This window comes from Acanthopagrus latus, chromosome 22 (assembly GCF_904848185.1).
Source record: "Acanthopagrus latus isolate v.2019 chromosome 22, fAcaLat1.1, whole genome shotgun sequence".
NCBI lineage: Eukaryota > Metazoa > Chordata > Actinopteri > Spariformes > Sparidae > Acanthopagrus > Acanthopagrus latus.
In genome coordinates, this window is record NC_051060.1 from 20,888,254 (window position 1) to 20,913,566 (window position 25,313).

The window sequence follows — 25,313 nt, forward strand, 5'->3', positions numbered from 1 at the left end:
GGTAACTAGTAATTTGTAATATATTGCATTTTATAAGTAACTTGCCCTGGTCATGACACTGGTCATGTTTTACTTATTTATTTGAAATCAGCTGAAAGATCTGTGCCAATATTTCAACTGCAGGAATTAGAATCAGAACAAAATATTACATCATCAATGTTATTATCAATAACACTGAATTCTTGTCCAGCCATTAAAAGGTTGTGTCAAATTAGGCCTATTTTAGAGACATTAGGCCCACAACCCACAAGTTTTATCTACATATTTACTTACACCTACAGCAGATTCAGTCAGACGCCATCTTGAACTACTTAAAAATATACGTCGTTAACCGACGCAGTGGAAGCCCCGCCCACCTGCGTAACGTCCGCGTCCAGTTGAATTCCAACTGCGCCATTTTTCTTCACCTGAAAGAACTGCGTGAGTGTTTCCTTACAACCTGTTACACCAGAATGTTGATGTTCCAATCATAAACATTGGCTTAGTACAACTTCACCTTGTCCAAATCCTCCATCTTGTTTTGTGCCTGAATGTGACCAGCTGAAGGTGTTAGCTTATTATGTTAATTAGCTAGCTAGCTGATGTTAGCAGGAGCTGTTTTGAGGCCTTTCATCCTCTTTGCCTCTGCTGCGTAGTCTCATGTTACTTGTATTCGCATAAATCACTTACAACACTTGGGAAATGCCATTATTTGACATTTAAAGTAATTATCTTAAAGATTTTCATGTAAACAAATATCTGTTGTGTCACTAACTATTGCTAAATGAGGTAACACAATGAGGACTCAGTCTATGATCCACTAATGAAAGGCCTTGGATTTGCTGTAACAGCATAAATGTACACTGGGTGTCTGTGGCAACTAAATCATAAGCAGTACACAGTTAGTGATATACGTTCTCCCAGCAGTGAACAGTGGGTGGTTAGCCAGAGAGAGAAGGTGGTTTGCAAGCGACACAACAGTTTTGTTTGTCCTGGTCACTGCTAGCATTTACACTACTCATTTACAGTGTCTATCAGTTTCTCATCCCGTTTCATTTGTATTTTGCTGTTGAAACTGCGGTAATGTCTCTTTCATGGTTCCCCGTTCTGATAATGAGGGAAGCGTCCCCTGCAGTGGCGTCCCTCTGCTCCTAAATGAATGTAGGCCAAACACTTCTCTGTTTGCAAAGTTTCTTCTTTTCCTCCCTGACGTTGCTCTCGCTCTCAGCGTGACCAATAACAGCCCCGAGGAGGCATCGTCGTAATTCCCTGTAAATGACAACTAATGAAGATGGTATTTCCCCTCATTACTTTGTGTCTTTGAAGGGGGCAGGGCTGTACGTGGTGCTCGGTTGATGCAAGCACGTGTCACTTTTATTTTTGCTCTCTGCCATCCACTCAAGTCCTCCTCTTTTCTGTTTCCCCTTCTCCTCAGCGCCTTCAACGGTCAGGGATGAGCACCCTCCTCTCCTCTTGTGGCTGTATCAAGCACGCGCTCAATTAGCATCGCATGGTAGGTGAGAGCCATTTTGAAAACATTTCTCATTACACCTTATCACTGGGGCGCAGAGGGGGGCAACATGAAGCAAATTAGAGGGGTGAATGAGAGGCGGCGAGAGCGAAGGAAGGAAGGAGGGAGGGCTGAAGACATCAAAGTGCTCCTGCTCTATTTAAATTGAGTGATCTTGTGTGAAAGATCCCCACTACATAAAGATTAACCCCATCCTCCCTCCCACACACGCACAGCTAATATCACACACCCACATACCCTTGGATTTATGTGTCAAGGGTTAATAACTATGAGGATGAGGACACTGGGGGGTTGGAGGGGGGGTATTCATGCAGGGTGTTCTTGCAAAATGCGCATGTGTGTTTCAGCATGAATGTAAAGAATGTGTTTGTGTATGTATGTATGCATGCGAGGATGTTTAGCTGAGAGGAGGAAGAGTAGAGGGAGCGCACACAAGCAGGGAGGTAGAGATCGCACAGCAAGTGCGAGAGAGGCTCAGTTTCATCTCAAACCGACGGACTGACATGTTACAAATCCCAGCAGCAGCAGCACTGAACAGACCTGCCAACACTCCTCAGGAAAAGACTCTCCAAGACACACACACACACAGACACACACTCACACACACAGACACAGACAGAGAGGCTGTGTGAGAGTTGATCTGTTGCCTGTTTTCCACCAGTTTCATCATGTCCTTTAGCTAAATGCAAATTTCGGTCCTTTTCAGCACATTGTTGTGTGTGAGAGTTGAGGTTGTGGCATCTGTATGTGTTTATGAGCCTCTCATTTCTTTGCATGTCTTTTTATGTGTGTGTCTGTGTGTGTGCGCGCGCGCCTGTGTGTGTAGGCATGTTTCTCTATCTGTGTGTCCCTGTTGTCTTCAGTGTGTGAAAGAGTGTATGTGTGCATTCCTGTGTTTGCCCCAAGTTTTCTTTCACTGTGTGTGTGTGTGTGTGTGTGTGTGTGTGTGTGTGTGTGTGTGTGTGTGTGCCTGCTCAATCCTGCCCGGTGGATTAGTGACGTCGGCGGAACTCACCCTCTCCCTCTGATAAGGGCACGCGCCGCTGCCTCCCGCTCTCTGCTCCCCGCGCTCAATTTCAGATAGTGCTAATGGAATCTGTCCTGCGCGATTGTAATGCGAGCGAGACTCATTTTCCACGGAGCTTGGAGCTGTCAGCTTGGCAGGACTGTTGGGAGGGTTTGGGAGGAGGAGGAGGAGGAAGAGGAGGAGGAGGAGGGGAGAGCCGGCGAGGAGAGGGTTGATGGGAGGACGAGGAAACCGAGCTGCTGATGAGGAGGGTGTGCGAGTGTGTGTTTGTGCGTGTCTGACGTGTGTTATGGTAGGCCTCCTCCCTCTTGTCAGGGAGCTGTAGTGCAGCTTCCCACACGTTGCCCATCATGGTGCGTTCCTGGGTACTCACAAACACACATTTCCAGGTCAACTCTGTCAGCGTATGTTGACTAAGTTTGTGTCACAGGACAAGTTGAAATGTCGTTAGTCAAAGAAGAAAACTTACAGTATATTCTCATTAATTTCTTGTCTACACGTACAGAAAGTTGTGAGTGTTGAGGTGGTGAGATGTCAAGAGTTTTCATAGGAACTATTTTCATTTTGTCAGAATTAAGTTGCTCCTATGAAAAGTGTTCGCAGTGAGTTCTTTGGATTATCCAGAGAAACGAGGCTGTTGTTGCTGAAACTACACATTGCTGTGGATTAAAACATTTTTTGTTAAATGTTTTCGATTCTGTGAGCGCCATGAATAAAGATGCCTTTAACCTTTATTGTACAAATCTAAGAGACCGATATTAAAAACAAGTCTTCATGGCTGCATACACCAAGAAGCAAATGATATGTGTTTGTTTTTTGTAAGTTGGGTGGAGCGACCCTTTAAATTTGAGGGCCTTATGGTATGTTTTTTGTTTTACTATTATTTTGGCAGTAAACTTCTAAATGTTGTTAGCCTTCTTCGCAGTAAACATGGTGACTTATACCACACTAAGGATAACATTTCTCAAGAACAGGTGTGATCACATAAAACTGTGGTACATGTCAATATCCACATCAGTGTAAACAATGTAGAGCCCGACTGATGCTTGATTTTTGAGGCCAGTGCTGATATACTGGCTGATTTAAACACATTTTTCGTAACGTGGTAGCTAAATAATGTCGGTAATGCCACAAGGACACGGAAACAGTAAACCTTACAGTTTCAGTTTGATGATAATAACATACCTCGAGCATCTTTTTCTGCATTATAATCTCACAAAGAACGATTTCATATTGGTGCATATCTGGCAACATGTACGCCGACACTGACACATCTGTCATAGGCCACATCGGCCAACCGATATGTCGTCAGGCTTGAATACTATAGACTGTTACATGCTTTTTGGAGGCTTTAAAGGGAGACAAACTGGATTTTCTGTCTTGATATAGGATTTTGTCTCTGTGTGTGTTTGAACCTGTGGGTGGTTTTTGTGAATGTGTGTCGATGTATTTTAAGCAGCAGCCTGCAGGTGGCAGTGTTAGCGTGATGAACACTATAAGACTGTAGCTGCTGACCACTGGACCAGTTCTCCCTGAACTAAGGTCCAATTCCTGCACTCGCCTTTCTCATTTGTCTTTGTTGTGTATGAATTATATGCCTACGTATATTTATTGGTTTTCAGAAACACACCCACAGTTGTCTTTACACATCTTCTTCAGTAGAGATGAAGTTGAGCCTCGTGTTTTATCCCCCCCTTTGTGAGCGCCAGGGCGACAAATTCCTGGAACGTATTTCTAGTAATGGTTCTGGGAATTTGACATTCAGTTTAATCCAACCATAAACAAAGCCAGGGAGTTCATATAGGTCACAAGTCAGTCACTATGCGATACTTGCTCTCTTCCTGTCCCAGTCTCTGCTCGCCCAGGGCCGCTCAGTTCAATGGAAGGGGAGGAAATACCAATTTGGCAGTGCTACAGGGATTACTGTGTGTAGCGGGCATTTTTTAATCTGGGACAGACTGTGGCATTTGTCTGCACTTAAAACTGTCATCAGTCCTGCCCTGTCTGTCGGCCTGTCACCACGTCCCATCCTCTTGGGAAATAAAACCCCACAATACACTGCTGGAGCTCATTAGACTCTCCGAAAATAAATAAATAAAAGAAATAAACTGCAGCCTAAATCTCACAGTCAGGGGTTTACGCAGCCAGAGCCCCATTACTGGTACTCTACCCCCTGGGAAGAGTTTAGTGTCAACGGACCTTCCTTCTGTAGGGATGGAGGAGGGTCTCCATCATACACATGAAATGACGTGTCTAAATGAGGGAAGAGTACTTTGATACAAATGGATAGCAGGTAGAAAAGTTTATTCAGGGTCAGACCCGTGCAGTCTTCAGCGCTGCAGCTGAAGTAAACTGCAAGCAAAGTTAAGCAACCTCTAATGGCCTCAAAGCCAATGTTAAAGAGCGTGAGGGGACATATATGCTTCTGCACGCACACAAACAGAGCAGCACACATGCAAAAGAGCATATGCTTAATCACCACTGGAGTTTCCCAGGAAATAAAAAAAAGCCTCCATGGATTAAATCCTTCGAGCTGAACATTAGCGAAGTGCAGAGTTCAGCTCTTACAGGGAAAAAAAAAAGGCAAATCATTATCTTCCAGAGAGAGAGAGAGAGAGAGAGGGGGGAAGAATCAGAGGTTGAAGGCGGCGGGGCTGTGATACTGGGGAAGAAAGGCGTCACGTTGCGAGGAAGACAGACTGATAAAAGAATGAAGCCATCGGCGCAGGAAGAGAGAAAGGGCCCCACAAATTGGCAAAGGGAAGTCAGGGTCTCTCTGCTTTGCATTTCATTTACATGGCTGGCCGTATCGACCAATCGGATTGGGAGCGGAGCCCGTGGCTTAGGAAGGCGAATAAAGACTCCAAATGCCTTCACTGCTCTCATCCCTCTCTCTCATAATACCCTGTCTGCCCTTCTTTTCTCTCGCTCCCTCTCTTTTCTCTCCTCACTGTCATAATACCCTTTCTCTCCCCATTCTCTGCTCTCTGGCGCTGTACTATAAGTAGACCCTGTCCGATGTGATAGTGGGATGAGGAGAGGGAAGAGAGGGAGAGGAGAGGTGAGGAGGAGGGGGAGGAGGAGGAGGAAGAGGAGGGGGAGTTTGCAGGGATGAGTTTTGCTGCCACCCACTAAAAGTAAAAGAAGGGAGATTGTGTGTGTTTGCATTTCAGGGTGTTTGTGGGTGTGTGTGCATTTATTTCTCAGACACAAGCAGAAACACTTTCATCCCATGTTGTTTTGTTTTTGTTGTTGTTGTTGTTTGGGGAACGCATCCTGTGGTGCTCACCTGCATGACACACACAATGTAACACCAGCCGAACACTTTGTTAACCTGACAAATCCACTGACACAGAACAAATGCAAACACACACACACACAAACCCTTAGAAGACATAATGCATGCTAATTGATTTAAAAATGCTCTGTAATTAATGGTGATAATGTCTGTGTAATTACATATTACACATAGTAGATGATAATTGAGACTGATAGCAGCCATGTGACTTTTTTGATGTACAGGCGATACAGTGCAGTTCTTCAGTAGAATGTAATGGTACACACACACACACACACACACACACACACACACACACACACATAATGATGCACTTCCCCTTGAATTCATTTGAATAATGGCATGTAGACAGACACATTAGGGAAAAACCCATGAATGACCCCCGGGCATTTCTCACAGGAGACATGCAACCACTTAATGCTTAAGCACATCACCACACACACACAAGCGCACACACACAAGCACACACACAATCACACGGACCTCCGGGGTGTAATTTTGTGCCATATTACGAGTTGAATAGTTTACCTTCCATCCATGCAAGAGACGCCTCCGTCTGAGAGTCAAATGAAAGTTTTGGAAAAAGGAGATGGAGGATGGAGGAACTTATTCGCCTCAGTCAGAGATATTAACACATCACCCACATTAGTGAGGCATATTGAGATGTCCCCATAGCACTGGTGCTGTGATCTTTAAGTTTAGTTAAAGATATAATAGTCGTGTTTATCCTAAATGCTCCCAACAATGTTCAAACCCAGTGAAATCTGTAAGTTTATTTAAGTAAAGGTGCATTTTATTTGGTTTCCTGTCGTCATAACCCTGTTCCTCAGTCTGGCCCTGAATCTAAGCAGCACACACGTTTACCACCAGCTGCCTCCAGAAATCACAGCGTCACACCTGCAATATACACATTATTAATCTCAAAAGTGTGGACCACTACCTCACTGGCCTCCCCCTCCTTAAGACATCCACAAGTGAATACAGCATCATATCAGCGGGACCTTTGTGAGGATGTTTGCAGACCGGACAGGAAACAAAAACCACCAAGAGCAAACACATAAAAGCCCAAAGTCCCAAAGTATCCTGAACTGAGATGGACTGACCATGAAGTAAAAATCCAGATTTACCTCCAAAGACCTCTAAACTATAATCACATCAACAGGGACGCCTCTCCTGGATAAATTATTTAAAATGTCAAAAAAAAAAAAAAAGTCCCTTTATTTGGATCTTGCATCTTTTTTATAAAATGATTGTATATTTTGTATGTAAAATGTGAAGCTCCTAGACATCTAGTTTCCTCAAATATTAGTCAACTTTAAACATGTAAACTGTGCAATGAGAAGCGTGGATCCTAAATCCTAGCTGCTCAGGACTCGGTGCCTTGCTCATGGGCATGTCAGTACCCCGAAGGTGTGAAGAGTATCAGATGGACTGGTGTCTCAGTCAGCTTCATTATCTGCCACTGACTTTAATCTGTGTTAACACCTCACTTTTCATCAGTCATCACCTCCATCATCCTCATTATCCGTTTCCCTGCCCAAACACACACACACACACACACACACACACACACACACACACACACACACACACACACACACACACACACACAGCACCACTCATTGCCGTTAATCATCAATAACAATACCTTATTTGTAGGGGAGGAATGTTTACAATGGGATCGCCCCCCCAAGGCGTGTGTGCCCCTCCCTCGACACCGCAGTGTGTCAGTGTGCCACCAATTACTGAGCGCAAACTGAATGAGGTCATAACGGGATGGGGTCATTAGCAAAACAAACCCGCCGACCCCGTGGGGCAAAAGGAGGCAAAGAAGAGGGGGAAGACCGCGGCGGAAGATCTCCCCCCCCCAACATCCCAAAATACATGACTGTGTTTCAGCCTCTGTTACGCTTCAGCCCCGTCCAACAAGTGTGAGGAGGGAAACGTTTTAAATATCCCTGAACACACTCAGAGAGCTGCTGGTTGTTTTGGGGTTTTTTTTCTTCTTGGCTGTACATCAGGGGTCTTAGCATCCTTTTACATCATTTTACTGTAATTTCTGTGATAGCTTTACCTCAAACATGTCATTAAAATATATTTAGATGACACTGAAGCACCGAATTACATCATGCATACAAAAGCGAGTGTTACACCGATGACTCTTAGATTTACATGCAAGCAGCTGATGGCTACTCTGATGTTTGTACTATTGCTTTCCTTTGTTTCATCACTTGTGACATCTCTCTTTCATGTCCCCGTTGTAGACGTGACAAAATTACTCGCCGAAATACCTTTACAACCAGCATCCTCACTGAGACGTAAAACTACAATTTACTTGAGATTTACAGTAATATTTCTATTTTGCTTTCAAGGTTCATATATGATTTATGTGAAACAACATTTAAAATGCGACAGTTTAGAGCATCTGCCTCCATTTTATCCATTCAAATCAACTTTGAACTACTTCTTGGTGAAAGTTTTACATTCATAGTATATGTAATTATTTTTATACATTGCCTTATTTGTTGGATTAGATTTTTTGACTTATATTTATTATATCATCTCTTGCATAAAGTTGCAAGACACAGATTTAAAAAGAAAGGTGAAAGCTGATGCTGTAGAGGTCGAGACATCCTACTTGTTAGTCCCTAAAAGCCACAGAAGACATTAAAGACGCGTTTCTGTTGGCTGGCTGGTGCTTCCTATGAGTAGCTAATAGACTCTGACGTGTGAAATGTGTGTAATGCCCCTTTAAACTGTTTGGGTAACTGAGTCAAGTGCACAGTAATGCTAAAGAATGGCTAAATTAATGATTTACATAACGAATGTAATAATAGCAGTGATGGGAAGGACTGACTCAAATCATTTTGTGGTACTTGTGCTCTTAAATTACTGAGCAGATTTAGATTCATAATACAAAATATGATCAGTCAGTTATGAAATTGTGATGTTATTTTATGGATAAGATGATGATAAAACTCACAAGCTCCCAACATTTAGTCAAACAAATAGCTCCACGTTTACCAGCTGCAACATTAAAAACAAATGTACACATTTATTACTGATATGATATACACTGTTCTGTTATGGGCCATTTTGTTTATTTAAGTTATTTTAATTTTTGTAGTGTTAGATTTGTTCTAGTAAAATTTCAAGGAGTATTTCCACACTGAAGTATTGTTACTTTTACTGAAGTAAAAGATCTGCGTACTTCTCTCACTACTGAGTAATATAAGTAGTTCTACCATCTTGATAAGTTTCTGACCTCATAAAGAGCCTGTAGCCCAACGTACAGACGACTGCTCACACTTCTTTATTGTGTTGAGAAAGGCCCATTGAGTTCTCTTTGAGTGGACTCTTTTCGTCGTTACTTAGAGCCTTTAAATAACACACAACACTTATTGTTGTTTGTGTTAATGACGTCCATGCTGTCGTTATTGTTATTGATGGTGACGTTCTGTTTTGACGACCTTTTTCCTGGCGACGATCGCCTGTTGACGTCACAGTGTTTTTATAGTTGAGAAGTAGGACAGCGTATCTGTTGTGGGTCATGGCAAAACACCCCACAACCCCACCACCCCCACCCCATCAACACACACACCACACACACACACAGATACACATGTTAAAACCCACTCAAACAATCAGTCAAGTGAGTGGTGCAATAAGCCCTCCTCAATAAACACGTACGAAAAAAAGAATCTCATAATCTCTCCCCCTGCACCTAACAGCATCAGTCAACACAAACGTAAACATCATCTGCCGAGTCGTGCGCTGCGCCCAGAGTCATTATTTCCCATACTATGAAAATATTGAAGATGCTACAAGCGATTAGCGGTGAGGCTGTCCGGTGCGTGCGTGTGTGTGTGTGTCCTTTGTTGGCCGAGGGCATATTTGTGTTTGTGTATCTCCATTGTGACGCGTGTAATCCGCATGCTCTCTAATCCCGGAGCAGGTGGCCAGGCGTGTGGCGGCTGTGGGGGTGCAGCGAGGGCACACTCCTCCTGCTCCCCTAAACACACACACGCACACACCAACACACCCACACACATATGATTGATCCATAAAACCCACAAACACATCAATGCTTGCGCCACACTCTTCGTGCTCTGTAGTAACGAGGGGAGGAGGACGCCCATGGAGACACACACCTGCACTCATTCACTCACACACACACCTAATGCCCACCAATACACACACACACACACACACATACGCTCTGTTACAAGTCTTGTAAGTGGAGATTGATGTCCGCAGGGAAGCACGTGCCAGCGTTTCCAGCCCGCCCCTCCCTGGCCGCCTCCTCCCCGCGTGCATCCGCAACAGACACGCTCGCCTCCAGGAGCTCAGCGCTGCCCTTAACAGGTGGGCCGAGGCGAGGCGGGGCTGGGACGGAGGCATCTGTCAACAAACTCTGCATCCGTCCTCCTCCACTGTACTACCTCTCCATCTGCCCAGAGAGGAGGCAGCCAGGGCGAGGAGGAAGGTCAATAATGTAATGATGTAACGATGAAACTGGCCCGTGCTGTTTGTTTTAGGGCGTTTTTTGTTTGTTTTATCTTCATAAATCACCATGTCAGGCCTCTAACTGCCTTATAGATGGACATGAATGGAGTTATGTAAGGTTTTATACACTGTATGTTGTTTCCTGAAAAGCACGCAGAGGCCCCTTGACCTTTGACCTCTGTATTGTAGCACCAGTACAGGAGAGGTTTGGCAGTTGAGCTCACTGCTTGTCTCACTTATTGGACTGTTGGCACTGATGTAAACTTAATTCAAACTGTTAATTTAAGGTATATCTATTTAAGGTAGTTGTTTTTATTAATATATATTATAAACAGGGTGTGTGTGAGTGTGTGTGTGTGTGTCATATGCAGCTGAAAGTAAATTTGTCTGTTTGTCAAATACAGATATTGGCAGGATGTGTTTGATTGGTTTGACCAAGTTCTGGGATAAAGTTAGTGGAAAGTGTTTCACCTTATTTGAGTGTGAAAGTTAATTAGGAAGCTGAAGGAACTTGATCCTCTAAAGAATCAAGATCGAGATGATATCTTGATTAAAAACTCTACAAAATAAGTGATTAATAGAGATCCACATATAGACATTGGTTCCAATCAATCCTAGATTATGATCGATTTCCGTCCACCATCCAATTCAAGAATTGACCCGAGCAACAAAGTCCAGTAACACTGTAAGTTAAGATGACATTTTATAATAACATCATAATTAATTGTAATATATTGTGAGTTAAACATTAGTTGATAGTTATTTCACTGTTAACAAACAATTAAATGCTTTTTAAACCATGTAAAAAGTATTTGTTTGTTAAGTGCAACTTGCATCGATAACACTTGTTAATTGTCAATTACCAAGAGGTAAATAGTTAATTAACACTGTGTAGTTCATCTACAAACTTTATTTCGATGGCTCTTTACAATTTCACCACAGCATTTTTTATTTTTTTTTTTTTAACATTTCAGTAACTGTTTACTAAAGTTTAATTAACTATAAATGTGCCATTTATTGATGTTGGTAATTACAAAGTGTTACAGATGAAATATGTTTGCGGTCATTGTTTATGTAGTTATAAACTTTAACTCTGCCTCCTCCTCGCTCTCCTATAGCTTCCTCCACGAAGCGTCACTCACTCAGCTGTTTGCGTCAAATGCTTTTAGTTGCCTGCCAGCTTATGGATGTAAATTTGGCCATTAAATGCATGTAATCTGTTATTACAACATCTCCCTTTTGCTCTTATAAGGAGATTTATGATTTTTTTTTTTTTTTTTTGCTGCTAATGGTCTGTTCTCATAAGGGCAGGAGTGCTTTGTTGGCTGGATGTCCACTGTCGACATAATCCAGGGTCGTAAGGTCCTGAAGCTAAATGGATGCTTTGGAAAAAAAAAAACGAAAGAAAGAAACATTAACTAGGCATTACCTTTATGTAAAATACTAATTCTCTTGATAGCAATTCATTATTTTTTTTTTTTTTTCTACATATGCTGGATTTTCTTTAAACCTGTAATCAGCTTTCTGCTTTATGTCCGTGTGTGTGTTTGTGTGTGTGTTTATGTGCAGCATATGTGTGTGTTCAGGGTGCTGTGTTTCCTGAAATGACAATATCTAAGTATTATTAATATTTTGGCTCACATGTGTAACTCCGAGCCATATGGTGGAGACGCCCAGCTCAAATCCCAGCACCACTCAAACGTCATTTAGTTGAAAGTTTATGTAGCTCTGTAAGAGGTTTGCACACAGTCGTAACAGGCTCAAGTCTTGGAAATCAGTTAATTCTACATACATTTTGTGATGAGTTATGATTTGCTGAGATAAATGTAAAGATTATCACACAAATCAGATGCATTTTTTTATGATTTTTAGAGCGGTACTGCGCCTCATCATGGAGCTTCTCTCAGCCTGAAGGGTTTATTCCACTCAAAAAGATGATTTAAGAGAAATCAAACAACGTTTAATTGAATTTAAAAGGACTTGAGATAATGTAAGGATATACGCATCATAGCCCCTGGCCTGCTCTCACTGACGAGCTATAAATGTGTGATGGTTTCATCCCGTGTAAAAATGATTTTGTGTTTGGCAGTGTCCCTCACATGAAAATTGAAAACATGCATGCAGCACAGAAAATAGCATTGACAGACGGCAACAGCAGATATTATTACCGGAGAAGCTCTCAGGAGGTCCAGTTAGGAAGTGTTTTCATTACAGTTTCCATCATAAACTGGAAACGAGCCAAACAAACCATGTTATAAACATGTTAGACTCAACCCTGCTTTTATTTACAGTCATTAGGCGTGTGTTTGACCAGCCGTGTGTTACATCAAATATAGTTGAGTTTAACATTTTCATACTCACGTCTGTGAAAACTTTGCCTTCATTTGCGATCATTTGATTGTGTCCTGATTAATCACCATGGACATGCAGTGGCCTCCTCAAAAAACCTTGACATAAAGAATATACTAAAAATCAGAAGGACAATAATCAGTATTTAAGGCACACATTAAATATCACACACATAATTTGATAACTTTGTATTTACTGAACTTCAGCGGAAGAACTTAAAGTACAAGTTAAAGCCACGTACACCTGAATGCTTCACTTCTGGATACTTCATACAACTTCAGTACATGTTACTCCACATTTACATTTACTGGTTATGTTTAAGATTAAAGTTTCACAATTTTGAACAAATGATATTCTTCCAGTGGGCTCTAATGTTAGAGTACTGTCTGTGATCCCTTGTCACATCAGATGTCTATAAGTTGACAGATAACAGTTCCCTCAAAGTGTCACTTCCCCTCTAAGATTCTCAGATTGTTTCATTTAACCACCTGTTTAAAGGCCCGAATCGGTAAAATAATGTAATGTCTCACACAACATTTCGTCTTCTGAGCCTTCAGAGAGGGCCAGACTGTTAAGTGGGAACTCACTGCACTAAACTGTATTAAATAGTAGTAAAGATAGCTCCATTAGAGTATTTTTGACATTGTTTTATCGTGCTTGTACTTCAGTAAAGGATCTAAACACTTCTTCCACCACTGCTGACCTTTTTCTGCTCACAGCCTTCATCTTCGTCCCAATGATATTGTTTGACTACTTAAATGAAGTGGCTTTTTTTAGTGAAAGAAACTGAGAACCGATTATTAGCGTTACGCCGGCTCTTGCTCTGTCCTCTGTTAAAATTTGACTCTGTATGTAAAACCACTGATCGGAAGCTGTAAACGAAAAGCCTCTAAACACGAGTTCAGCGGCGCCGACTTTAAAGTTACCCCCCCCCCCCCCGGTCGAGTGTTTGGAGCAATTAAAAGAACATTTTGCGACGCTTTAAGTCCCATTAAAACATCACATGGTAACATTTAGCATGCGCATCTGATAGAATTGAGTCTAATCTCATCAAATTGTGTAATCCACGAGATGAAATCACTCTAAACATTACACGGCTTAACACAGATAGAGAGGGTCAGGAAGAGTTAAGGCTGCGTACTTGTTTTTTTTTTTTTTTAACCATTTACCATATTCCTCAACCGCCAGTCTGACGGGAGTACAGGAACACTATTGTTTCATTCATTCAAATGAGATTCCATGACTGTTGTTGTTGCAGATGAATTATGTATGTGTTGATATGTGATAGACATCGTCTCTCGGGGAATGTAGGACACATGCTCATGCATAACAATAGCCTTCAGTTGTATTCTCACCAACAAATTGGCCGTTTATCTCCCGTGTTCTTGTCTTCATAAAAGCAACTATATTCAGTTCGTCTCCTGCTTGTTTTAACGCAACACGCTGTCGAGAGAGATCAGGTCCAGGTGGCGGTTGCTATATTCAAATAAGCCGGACTGTTGCCCCGATGCCCCAGAACTTTCACTAATTCTTCTTGAAAACAAAACAAAGTCAGATGTCTTGTCAGTGACATTGTACAGCTGGTAATAGCATTAGCCTATTTAAATAATCTCTGATAGGCTTGTTTGAATCATGAATTGCTCTTCGGGAACATTTCTCGATGTTTCGTGCCTCTCGTCTCTCTCCCTCTCCAGTCTCCAGACAATAATCGACATATTTGGGCTCATTGTGTTGGTTTGACTCAAGCAACAGTCACTGTCCATAAGCTGACTACAAAAAAAAAAAAAAAGAGAGAGAGCGCTGCAGGATGAAGGATGATACTCAGGCAATCTGCAGCATATTCACATTTAAATTAGCCGGTACTGATGTGGAGACAGTTGGATTTACGTGCTCAGAGATTTCTGTTGTTTTTAAATAATATCGGCGGTAAAGAGATGAAGACTGTTAGTCTGTAAAGCTCGAGGTTTCATCAGAGCAGTACGCAGAAATAAAATCAAGCTGGTTGTGAGATGCAGTATGTAGTTTTGAGGAAGAAACTAAAACTAAGCATAAAAAAATGATTATGATTGATTACTGACTTGTGGAAAAGGACTTGGATTAAATAACTGTACACTTCCTCACACTCATGTCAGTGCGTGTTAATGGAATATTTGTAACAAGCTTTTCATTTTATTGTGCTTATTTGTCGAACTAATCGAACTTTTGTTTCATTCATTCGTTCATTCAAACAAACTGTCTTAGTTTTCACGACTGAATAAACGGAATAAACAAACTGACCTCAGTTTCATTTCACTTTGTTTACGTGTGGCGGACCCCGCCACCTTTTCTAGCATCACACAGCATTCTGGGGACCTTATTTTCCTCTGAGAACGGTTTGTTTATTCAGTTATGAACAAAATAAGTTTGTGTTATTGCCTCATTTATCTCCTAAATATTGATATTCTGAGTTTGGATTTCTTCTCTATAAAAACACAGAGCCCCTTTATACATGAATACTTCAAAACAGGCACATAAATAAACTTGTAATGTTCCTCAAATCCAGCTTCATGTTCATCTTATTATTGATTCACATATAAAGCAACTGTGAATCAACATTCCTCATCTACAGATTTATTATAAGTCAACAACTTGATCAATCATCTGAATTAATAGATGCTTTAAGTTAGTTAATCCTTCCTTAAGTATATGATAATTACTCCACATTTAAAGTGTTATCAAGCTCATATTGTCTGTATCTGTAATGATAGAATGTCTTATTATCATTATCAATATTATCACTGTCATTATGAATGTAAATGTAGTAATAAAGAGATAATAATCTGTATGTATCTTTGGTCTTCATACTGTCACATTCATTTTAAAATAAAGAAGCAGGAAGGTAAAATACAATAGAATAAATAAAAGGCCTGTTAATATGATCCAGCAGCATTAACGTCAGTGTTACAGGAGTCACTGTGGAGCCGGATCGAGTCGCTCCTCTCCGCCGTCGCTCGGATCCTCTGCGCCGGCGGGGAGAACCTGGAAATCCCCGCCGCGGTGAGGTGGCGCCGCTCGGGGGGAAGCCTCGCCTCCGGGCGACAAAATGTGCGGTTGTCTCATCCAAGAGGAGGCTCCTTTTTTTTTTTTTTTTTTTTTAAATTATTGTTTAACATCCTCAAATGCGATGAGAGGATTAATGAAGCGCGTCTGCCGGACCCATATGTCCCCTTTAGTGCCGCTTGTGCTTAATTAAAACCAAATGGATACTCGGGGGCCCCCGGAGCTGCTGACTTACTGCTGCCTGCTCACATTTACTGTCGAACCTGCTGAAACTTTGACTCTGGGGTCGAGACACAATATACATCTGGAGGATTAATATAAAAGGCAAACGTGCACACATATATTTATATTTATATTTATATTTATATTTATATTTATATTTATATATAAAGTGAGGGGGAGAGATCAGTTTAATTATCAGCCAGTTTGTGATTTTCATCTTTACGCACACGTGGATGTGATCGTTTCATTAAGACAATCACTGATTGGCTGTAATATTATGGCCCTTTGGGTCAGATTATATGAAATATATTCTTTATCACATCACTTTGATTGTGCTTTTTGTTTGTTTTATTTCTTCATGCAGGTCTAGATTTTAGGTTTTGAGTCTTCTTCTGTGTGATCGTGCAAAAACATATTATAGTGTCATCCAGATAGATCAATATATATTAAAAAACAGGCTGATTATTGATGTTTAAGAGAGTGCAGCGCTGACAACAGTCAGCTGTTTGTCGCTTTGGTAATTAACGTGTGTCACTCGGTGCTAATTGGGGGTCAACGGCAGCAGAAAGTCATGGCACCGTCACCAGAAGCCTGTCTGACGTCACATGTCACATCATAATTAGACCGATAGCACGAGCCTCCTCCTCCTCCTCCTCCACCTTCTTCTTCTTCTTCTTCTTCTTCTTCTTCTTCTCTGGCTTTATGTGCGCACAGATCCATGCGTTCCTGCAACAGCTGCCTGATCGAGTCTGATTGAGATTAATTTATTGGTCCTTCACATAAAAAAAAAAAAAAAAAAATTGCCTGTGATCGATGATGGAGTGATTCTTTATTTACTGACACATAAAGTTTAAACTCAAGCAGCCATCTGTGGATTAATAAAAACTGTATTTTTTCATCCACTTCCCTGTTTTTTAAACTCCTCGTGTCTGTTCTTTCACATTTCTCTCCGTGTGAACCGGCCAGCGGTGCGCCCTTTGGACCAAAGAGCAGCCGTCAATAAAAATGTTGGGATTATCCTCTTTATGAGCCGGGATTAACATAGCTCTCTCATAATTCACATTCCTCACAAGCCTGGACGGAAATCGTGTACAGCCCCCCTCCTTCCTTCCTTGTGTGGCGTAGGCGTATAGAAATATTCAAAAGTGAGCAAAAAGTGAATGGAGTTTGGCACGGGTGGCGCTTTTACTGTTCGATTCCAGCCCTAACGAGAAACGGTGAAACGTGAAAATAAGATGAGAGGCTGGTGCGGAGATGTCGTGGTGTGTTTGTGTGCAGAAACAGGTGATGCACAGTGGAATGAACACAGAGGATTTAGACGGATTTACACATGCAGCCACGGTGTTTGAGTCAGGTCAAGTGGTTCTTTATTGTTATTTAGTGTGTCTGTGGCCTTTGCACCGCAGTTTACAGCTCAGGAAAAGAAAAAAAAAATGGACCTCGTTTTTAACCCTGCAACCCTCCCTAATTCCATTTCAACTAATATGTCTTTTAATAATAATTTAACCATTTAACACTCGAGACATGGTAATAAAAAAAAATCTATCAAAGTCACAGCTGGGCAGGTGTGTGTGTGTGTGTGTGTGTGTGTGTGTGTGTGTGTGTGTGTGTGTGTGTGTGTGTGTGTACAGGTAGTACAAAGAATCACAATTTAAAAAACAAAACAAAAGAAATCTAACACATGTGGGAAATAATTCAAAAACACACGAGGGGACATTTATGAGCACAAAAACGGACTGATTGTCTCTTTATAAACTAGTCTTTAAACATTTTTCTCATAAATTAATAGTGCATCCAGGTTCATGTCAGAGCTGCTCACACACACACACACACACACATACACACACTCATGCACAACGCTTTGATCAAAGGGGCCCTTCAGCGTGCCAACATAAGAGTATAAAAAAAAAAAAAAAGACAAGAGAGGGGAGTCTTTAAGGAGCTTAGAAGAAAAACCTGACCTATTCCTCAAACTCAACCAAGTTAGGCTTTGGATCTTTTTCTCTCTTTCTTTTGATCCTTTTTTTTCTTTCTTTCATTCTTTTCTCCTTTTTGGTCAACACATTTGTTCCGTGTCCTTGATCAAAGTTGCTGGAGAAGTCAGAAGTCTGAATTGTTCAATAAATTAACCCCCAACAACAAGTGAGACAACCAGCTGGCAGTCCTGCTCTGGACGAGGTAGAAGTTTGAGGGGGGCCTCGTTGGAAATAAGAAAAAAAAAGAAAAGAAAAGAAAAAAAGACAAAGCCTCACTTGCTGCTCCCCAAACCCTGGTTTTCTTTTTTTTTCTTTTTTTAAATTCACCTGTTAAAGTCTTGCAGTTTGTCGGGATTGTCCCTTTAATTTCTCGCCCCCTCTCTCCCTCTCACAACACTTGAAACTTCCACGCTGCCTGGTCTTTGTAATCCAAACAGTCCGCGTTGAAGTTGAGCTTCCATGAGGAGGCTGTCTGGTCCTTATAGTCCAGGCAGTCCGCGGCGCCGCTGAAGCCCAGACCCGCCGCTCCGTACGCCGACGAGGAGAGGGAAGACGCGGGGCTCAGGTGGCTGGACACCCCGTTGCTGCCCATGGGGCTCATGGCGGAGCCCGCGGCGGAGAGCTGGTGGTGCATAGGCGAAAGGTAGGAGCCGCAGTCCATCCCGCTGAAGTAGGACGAGGAGCCCGTGTAGCCCTGGTTGTAGCCCGGCGCCTGGCTGTAGGTCATCGGGTAGGAGCGCTGCATGCAGGAGGAGGAGGAGGTGGACAGCGGGTCGGACAGCGGGGAGATGGAGGCCGGGCTCCAGATGGACACCGGCGCCGCGCTGCCGCCGCCGCCGCCGCCGCTGCTGCTCACAGCCGGGAGCGAGGTGCTCGAAGGCGGCGTGAACTGGCCGCTGGCCCCGCTCTCTGAGCTGGCCTCTCTCACCGGAGAGCCTTTCTTCTTCATCGGCTTGCTGACGGCCTTGTTCTGCACCCCGCTCTGGGTCTGCTGGGCCTGCTGGCGGTGTTTGGCTCGTCGGTTTTTGAACCAGACCTGGAAGAAAGAAAAAAAGAAAAAGAGGTTTATATTAATTAAATTAAATTCTCTTTACTGTCCCCAGGCTTAAAGATGCTCCACAAGCCTCATGGTTCATTTATATTTTTAAAAAAGGGCGAATAATAAAGTGATCAGAGAGCCAGTTAGATTACATTTTAATAAATAATGTAAGACTAACAAAACAATCCATTACATCAGTAACTGTGTCATATGTAGTCACACAGGATTTAACATTTGTCAACAGTTAATACTGAGTTTTATAACTTTCACAGTTGGAATCAGTGACAGAAAACAACAACATGAAGCTGCTCTCAGGACTCTGACACTAACGAGCCTGCAGTCAGTAAAAACTGTGTGTTTTGTGTTGCAGTGTTGGCTCACCTGCACTCTGGATTCAGGCAGGTTGATCTTTAAGGCCACCTCCTCTCTCATGAAGATATCCGGGTACCGAGTCTTGCCGAACAGGTTCTCCAGCACGTCGAGCTGGGCCCGAGTGAACGTCGTCCTCTCTCTCCTCTGTTTGCGAGGAGTCCCTGATAATAAAAGAACAAAATGAAAAATAAGGATTATAGAAACGAAATCACACCGATTGATCATTTCAAAAATAACTGGACCAGCGTGTGTAACATGATTCTAGACAACTGATGATTTAATCTGAATTATTTGAGTGTTTATTGATGACAAACGTGAAAACTAAGACACGAAATCTGTTGTTAAGCCCTTTGAATCTGACTAAGAACTAATTTGTCTGATGTGAAAATTAGAAATGGTCATCCATCAAAATTAAGTTGATCAAATCGACTGCAATGAATTCTCACTCGCATCATATTTAAGAGGCTACAGCACCAAATCCAGAGCCTGGATGGTGTCTCAGCCTACCTTGGTACCCCACTGACGGGTGCAGCAGGTCCACTCCTGAGGTAGATAAGCTCAGTCCGTTCACCGTGTACGGCGGCTGCTTCAGATAGGACATCATGCTGGCGGCCGGACGAAGGAGAGCACCGATCACAAGAAGAAGTCAGGGGAGGAAAAAAAAAATGTCTTTTTAAATCCTCTCGCGTCTCCGGGTTTTTTTTGGAGTGTTTCACCTCGTCCACATCGACCTGGAGCAGAACACAAGAGCAGGAGAGGAGAGGGATGTTCAGGATCGTCCGCTGGTGGCTCTTTCTTTTTCTTTTTTTTTCTTATTTTTACGCGCAGCCTTTTACGCACCGCGGCCGGTTTAGAGAAGTGGGCGTCCTCGGACACGCAGCGCTCTTAAAGGCGAGTGGAGACCCCCAGCTGTCCCTGCTGGACTGAGGATGCTCTGTCTGGCTGACAGGCGTTTACGCCATCACCCCCCCTCCCACCACCACCACCACCTCCACACACACACAAACTACTTACTATAACCCCACCCCCTTATCAACCCCCCTCCTCCCCAAACACACTCCTCTCCTGGTACCACCAAAACAAAACATTGTCGTTAAAATGCGCACACTCGTTGGGCCCCAACCGGGCTCTCAATTAGCATATACCCACAGGTTAGGCGAAGCTAAATAGACAGCTGATTGGGGGGCCATTTGCAGAAACAAAGCCCACTGTTGACCGATAAGTAATGCTGATAACAAAAGACTCTTCGGGGAACAAACAATGAAGCCAAATACTGCAAACTGTGCGCGCATTCACACACAGCCGAGCGGCTTCGTTTCTGCATCTCGGGGCCTATTGTAGGTTTCCACTAAAACCCATGTACATTCAAATGTAACGAAATTAAAATACGAAGGACAACTTTAGCAAATAATTAGAAACATGGAGGCATCGCCACCTCCACCACCACCACCCCCCAAATTGAATTGTGACATATTATTGACACTCCTCAGGGCGATCCCTCCTCCTCCACCTCCTCCACCTCCTCTCTCCTCCTTTTTTTTTTTTTTTTTTTCCTAATGAATTGCTCCCGGTAATTAGATTTGGAAGGTGAGACTATCGAAAAGTGTTGATTAGAGAGGAGCACTTAATCTTAATCTAAACAAACAGGGAGATGGCCCACTGAAATTGTGTCCAGGTGACGAAAAACACAAACTTTCAAAATAAATAAATAAATAAATAACATCGAGTTCAGACAAGTTATAGAAACTTTTCAGGAATATTCCGTTTGTTTATTATTATTTCCCTCTTGTGATATTATAAGGTAGAGACAAATCAAATATTTATTTTTTTTCAGGAATATTAAATAATTATTATAAAGCCATCAGTTTATGATGCAATATTAAATCTATCACATTATTTTATTCCCTGCAGATTAAAGTCAATTTAAAGCCTGTTTTATATGAGATTAAATATTGGACACATAAACAAAACAAAACGCGTAATAATCCTTCATATTTTCTTTTTTTATTATTATTATTTTTTTTTTTTCGTTATAGCTAATTAGTCTATGAACCATATGCTGTGTCTGAGGCCTCTCCCAACGTTTCCACTGACACCTACCTGTAGAATAAACTTCCCATGGTGCTCCTCTCTCGTCTTTATACAGCCAATAACGGCCACTCTTATCCTCAATCTGTCACTTTTTAACTACCGGTTGCTCCACATCCGTTCAATAATAAATACCCTGCCCCCCTATTAATTATTATTGGCTGCAGGAGATTTTTTTTTTCTACTTCTTCTTCTTCTTCTTTTTTTTTTTTTTATTTTCTGTAAGAAATTAACGAGATAATCCGGACGGCACGCGCTGGCCTGATTACAGGACGCCAGCCACGACTCCGCATCCAGGCCTCCTTAATTTTCTGCGTCACGAAAATAAAACAAAGACTGGCATTGTATTTATCAGACCAGCTGACTGCCAGACAAACCCCCCCTGTACCCCCGCACACCAGCCCTCAACCCGGCACAAGCAACCCGGGAACTCACTTTCCCAAACCGACACATTATTATTATTATTATTATTATTATTATTATTTGAATATTTATTTTTATTTCTCCCATGGTCCAAATCCAGAAATAACATAAATATATAATGTAAATGTTATATTTTAAATTTGCACACTCAATTTATAGTTTTATTTTCCAGAATAACACCAAAAAATAACATTTTTTTTTTCCTTTTCTTTTAAAAACATCCCAGTTTCTTTCCATTAATTCAACATCTCGTTGGTTTTGAAGATACAACAGCCTCCAGTTGGACCCAACTTGACTCCAGGGTTGGGGTTTAACCCTCCTACATGCCTGAATACATCCACAGTCTATAGTCAAGCATCCAGCAGCAGTTAGAGTGTATTATCTGAAGTTGTGGGACCGCTCCGTCGTCCAGCTATTAATCGCTTGAGTGCTCCTTTTTGCTCCGAGCCTGCAGCCCCGGAGAGGGAGGAAAAGTTTGAGAGCACGCCTCCCCAATTACCTCCCTGCGGGCGCACCGCACGCAGCAGCTCCCGGTGGCTCTCACCCTCCATTAATAATGATAATAACAATTATAACAAAACATCTGATTTAAATTCATTCATATGCAGCTGGAATAAAAATCACTTACTTCTTGATTTTCTTCCTGTAAAGGTCTGTTCTCTGTGCGCGCCTCTCTCGGCAGGGTGGTTACTGTGTCAAGCGGCTTTGATTAGTTTGCTCCCGGGTAAGCTTGTTGGATGCGGATAATACGAAGGGAGATGCTCCGTATTTATGGAGGGAGACGGAGACTGCGAGGAATGTTAGCAGCCAATTGGAAATGAGAGGAAAACGTGATGGGCGCAAAAAAAAAAAAAGAAGGAAAAAAGGTGTGAAAGGGAAGCAGCAGCTGGAGGTGGAGGTGGAGGCAGCATCACTAACATACCTGCAGCCATTTCTCAATTTAAAGTACTAATGATATTAAAGATGCTGATATAAGGTGTGCTGCCTCGATCCAGACAGCAACCAATCAGAGCGGAGCACCTGCAAACAAATGGGGTCTTGCTCTTGATAACAAGCTGAAGATTAAAGGAGCAGCTCGCAGATTTAATTGTCAGAATGAGCTGAGCAAGCAAAAAAAAAAAAAAAAACAGAGGCGACTTCTGTAAGGAGAGGTGGAAATAACTTCCCGGGCATCTGTCACGGTTGAGTCCTGTGTAACCCTGTAGAGGAGATTTAACACACACACACACACACACACACACACACACACACACACACACACACACACACACACACACACATATATATATATCTATATATATTTATATATATATATATATATATATATATATGGTGGCCTGTGAAGCTCAACAGCAAATTCCCTAAATGCCTTTTTATTATTATTATTATTATTATTATTATTATTATTTAAAGCAACACACACACAATTATGAATGTTGCTTACACATGTTGAAAAAAAATGTGTGCGGCGAGTCTCTTTTAATTCTCTCTTTTAATTTTAAAGGTGCATTATGTAGTCTCGGGGAAGACATTTGAATCAGGAGAGAAAAATCTTCGTTATCGTGACTGAATAAACAGAATAAACAGTGTTTATGTGTGGCGGACCCTGCCACCTTTCTAGCGTCAAACAGACCTTGTTTTCCTCATTCTGCAGCTTGTTTGTTCAGTTACGGAGCAAAAACATAATTCTGAGTTTGTGTTATTGCCTCTTTCGTATTGTGAATATTAAAAATCTGCGTTTTAATTTGTTCCTCTGAAAATTACGCAGTGCCCCTTTAAATAAAACACCTGTGTCGGCGAAGCAAATGCTCACAATTCAGTGTAAATGTCTTTTTTCTTAACCTGGTTTCAGTCCATGTTCATCCTCTGATTGCAGTTTTTTTTTTTTTTTTTTTTTTAATTGATGCTCCCAAACAAGCAGCAGGTTAGAGAACTAATTAGGAGTCTTCATGCCAGATGAACAGACTGTGAGGCTGCTGGGTTCTCAGACAGGACTAAAAATCAATACCATCCTTGCATGGACTCTATAGAAAATCGTTGTTTATGATTTAGTGCAATTACATGAAGTCACTGCCGTCAGCGAGGAACTGAAAATTAAAGCGACATTTTTGGAAAAATAACTCACGTGAATACTGTGAGTGGACTTGAAGTGTTTGTTTTTCCTTTTTTTTTTTTTTCTTTTTAAATATTCCCTCTTGTGTTTGCAGCGTTACTGTAAGTGGAGTTTTCCCATTTTCCCCTCAGCCATCACGCTAAAACAAACAGCCTAACCGGGGCTTAAGTATCTGGTCCTCCCTTGTTGTCCCACAGCTATGTTCTTGGCTCACACGGAGTCCTTTCATCTTCAGCTCTGATATATAATTCATCGGAAAATATCTAATAGCCCTGGGGAGCGTTTCAGCTAAACGGGGCCGCGGTTGTAAAAAGGTGAAGTCGCTTGTTAATGTCTGTGGCAATATGCCCTCCCCCTGTCTCCGGGCCAATTGACGAAGTCACGGTTTCTCCTGCTGTTAGGGAGACGAATTGAAGGCTAAGAATCGTGGGACTGAGATACCGCTCTCTCACACAGGACTGGATAATACTGGCTGGCATGAAGGAGGTATGATGTGCTGCCTCCTCTCTCCTCCAGCAGCCTTTTGTTTGCTCCCTACAGGACCGAATCACGTGGAAGAAGAAGAAGAAAAATCACAGGAATCCTTTGTGGCTGCAGGATTTTATCTATCAAGTCTTCAGCATTTATATTCCTGCAAAACGTATCACATCTATCTATCTATCTATCTAGTTTTTTTTTGTTTGTTTTTTTGCACTGACCGTTTCCCTTCATCTGTCCATCTCAAGGTCAAATCAATGACTTGGCCCACTCAACCAAACCCCATCTGTCACACACAAACACACAGAACTGTACTGGACGTTTTTTTTTTTGTTTTTTTTTAAGAAGACTGCTTACTTCTTCTTCTGCCATCTGCACCTCAGTAACCTCACGTCCATGGATTTATTGATAGGCGCGGCGGAGGAAGCGATACGCGTATTGATGACTCCACAGCGAGTAAAAAGGTTGCGAGCGTCCCGCGGATATTAAATTGATGTTTTATTTTGGAGGAGTCTGTGTGAGCTTCGGACAGCAGGTGTTTCTGAGGAAAGTAACAGACATATTTTTTTGTTTTTGTTTTTGTTTTTTTCCAAAATGTCAGATTCAGTCACACCAGGAGGTGATCGACAGCGAGTCGACACGCCAGATCTTTAATATTTTATAACCTGGGAATGAGAATCTATAGTATACTATCTTACAAATGTACAGTTTAAGAGAAGCTGAAGACTAAAGAAAGCTGTCTAATCTCACTCTTAGTTAGCTAGCTCGTTGCTAGGTTGCTAACAAGACAATTACACCTGTCGTTAATGGAAACCGACACCCATCACAGTGTTATATCACTCGTCTCTGAGCTGTCCATCTGATCGCTTGTGTT

The 25,313-nt window shown here is 42.0% G+C and overlaps 1 protein-coding gene and 1 long non-coding RNA gene across 3 annotated transcripts; one reads left to right on the top strand and one right to left on the bottom strand.

Moving 5' to 3' along the window:
• The first annotated feature begins 304 nt into the window (after window positions 1-304).
• On the top strand, window positions 305-17,530 carry LOC119012127. Of its 2 annotated transcripts, XR_005072370.1 has the most exons (4): window positions 305-420; window positions 1,415-1,492; window positions 10,093-10,701; window positions 17,517-17,530. It is a non-coding gene; the product is annotated as an uncharacterized LOC119012127 (long non-coding RNA). The 2 variants fall into 2 exon arrangements; XR_005072369.1 differs by lacking the exon at window positions 17,517-17,530 and having other exon boundaries at window positions 10,093-15,514.
• Window positions 17,136-25,313, bottom strand: LOC119012125 (homeobox protein OTX2-like). Its single transcript, XM_037085625.1, has 5 exons — window positions 24,797-25,313; window positions 22,478-23,048; window positions 19,846-20,069; window positions 19,348-19,499; window positions 17,136-18,963 (listed from the first exon to the last, which is right to left on the bottom strand). Exons 3-5 carry the CDS (start codon window positions 19,940-19,942, stop codon window positions 18,316-18,318), a joined length of 897 nt encoding a protein of 298 aa, XP_036941520.1. The 5' UTR covers window positions 19,943-20,069; window positions 22,478-23,048; window positions 24,797-25,313; the 3' UTR covers window positions 17,136-18,315.

Bases quoted from the DNA above. Each gene is read 5' to 3' on its own strand.
- LOC119012125 (XM_037085625.1), bottom strand. From the start codon at position 19,942: ATGATGTCCTATCTGAAGCAGCCGCCGTACACGGTGAACGGACTGAGC. The intron at 19,500-19,845 runs GTAGGCTGAGAC...TTTTATTATCAG, and splicing joins CCCGTCAGTGGGGTACCAAG to GGACTCCTCGCAAACAGAGG. The intron at 18,964-19,347 runs GTGAGCCAACAC...TCTTTCTTCCAG, and splicing joins TGCCTGAATCCAGAGTGCAG to GTCTGGTTCAAAAACCGACG.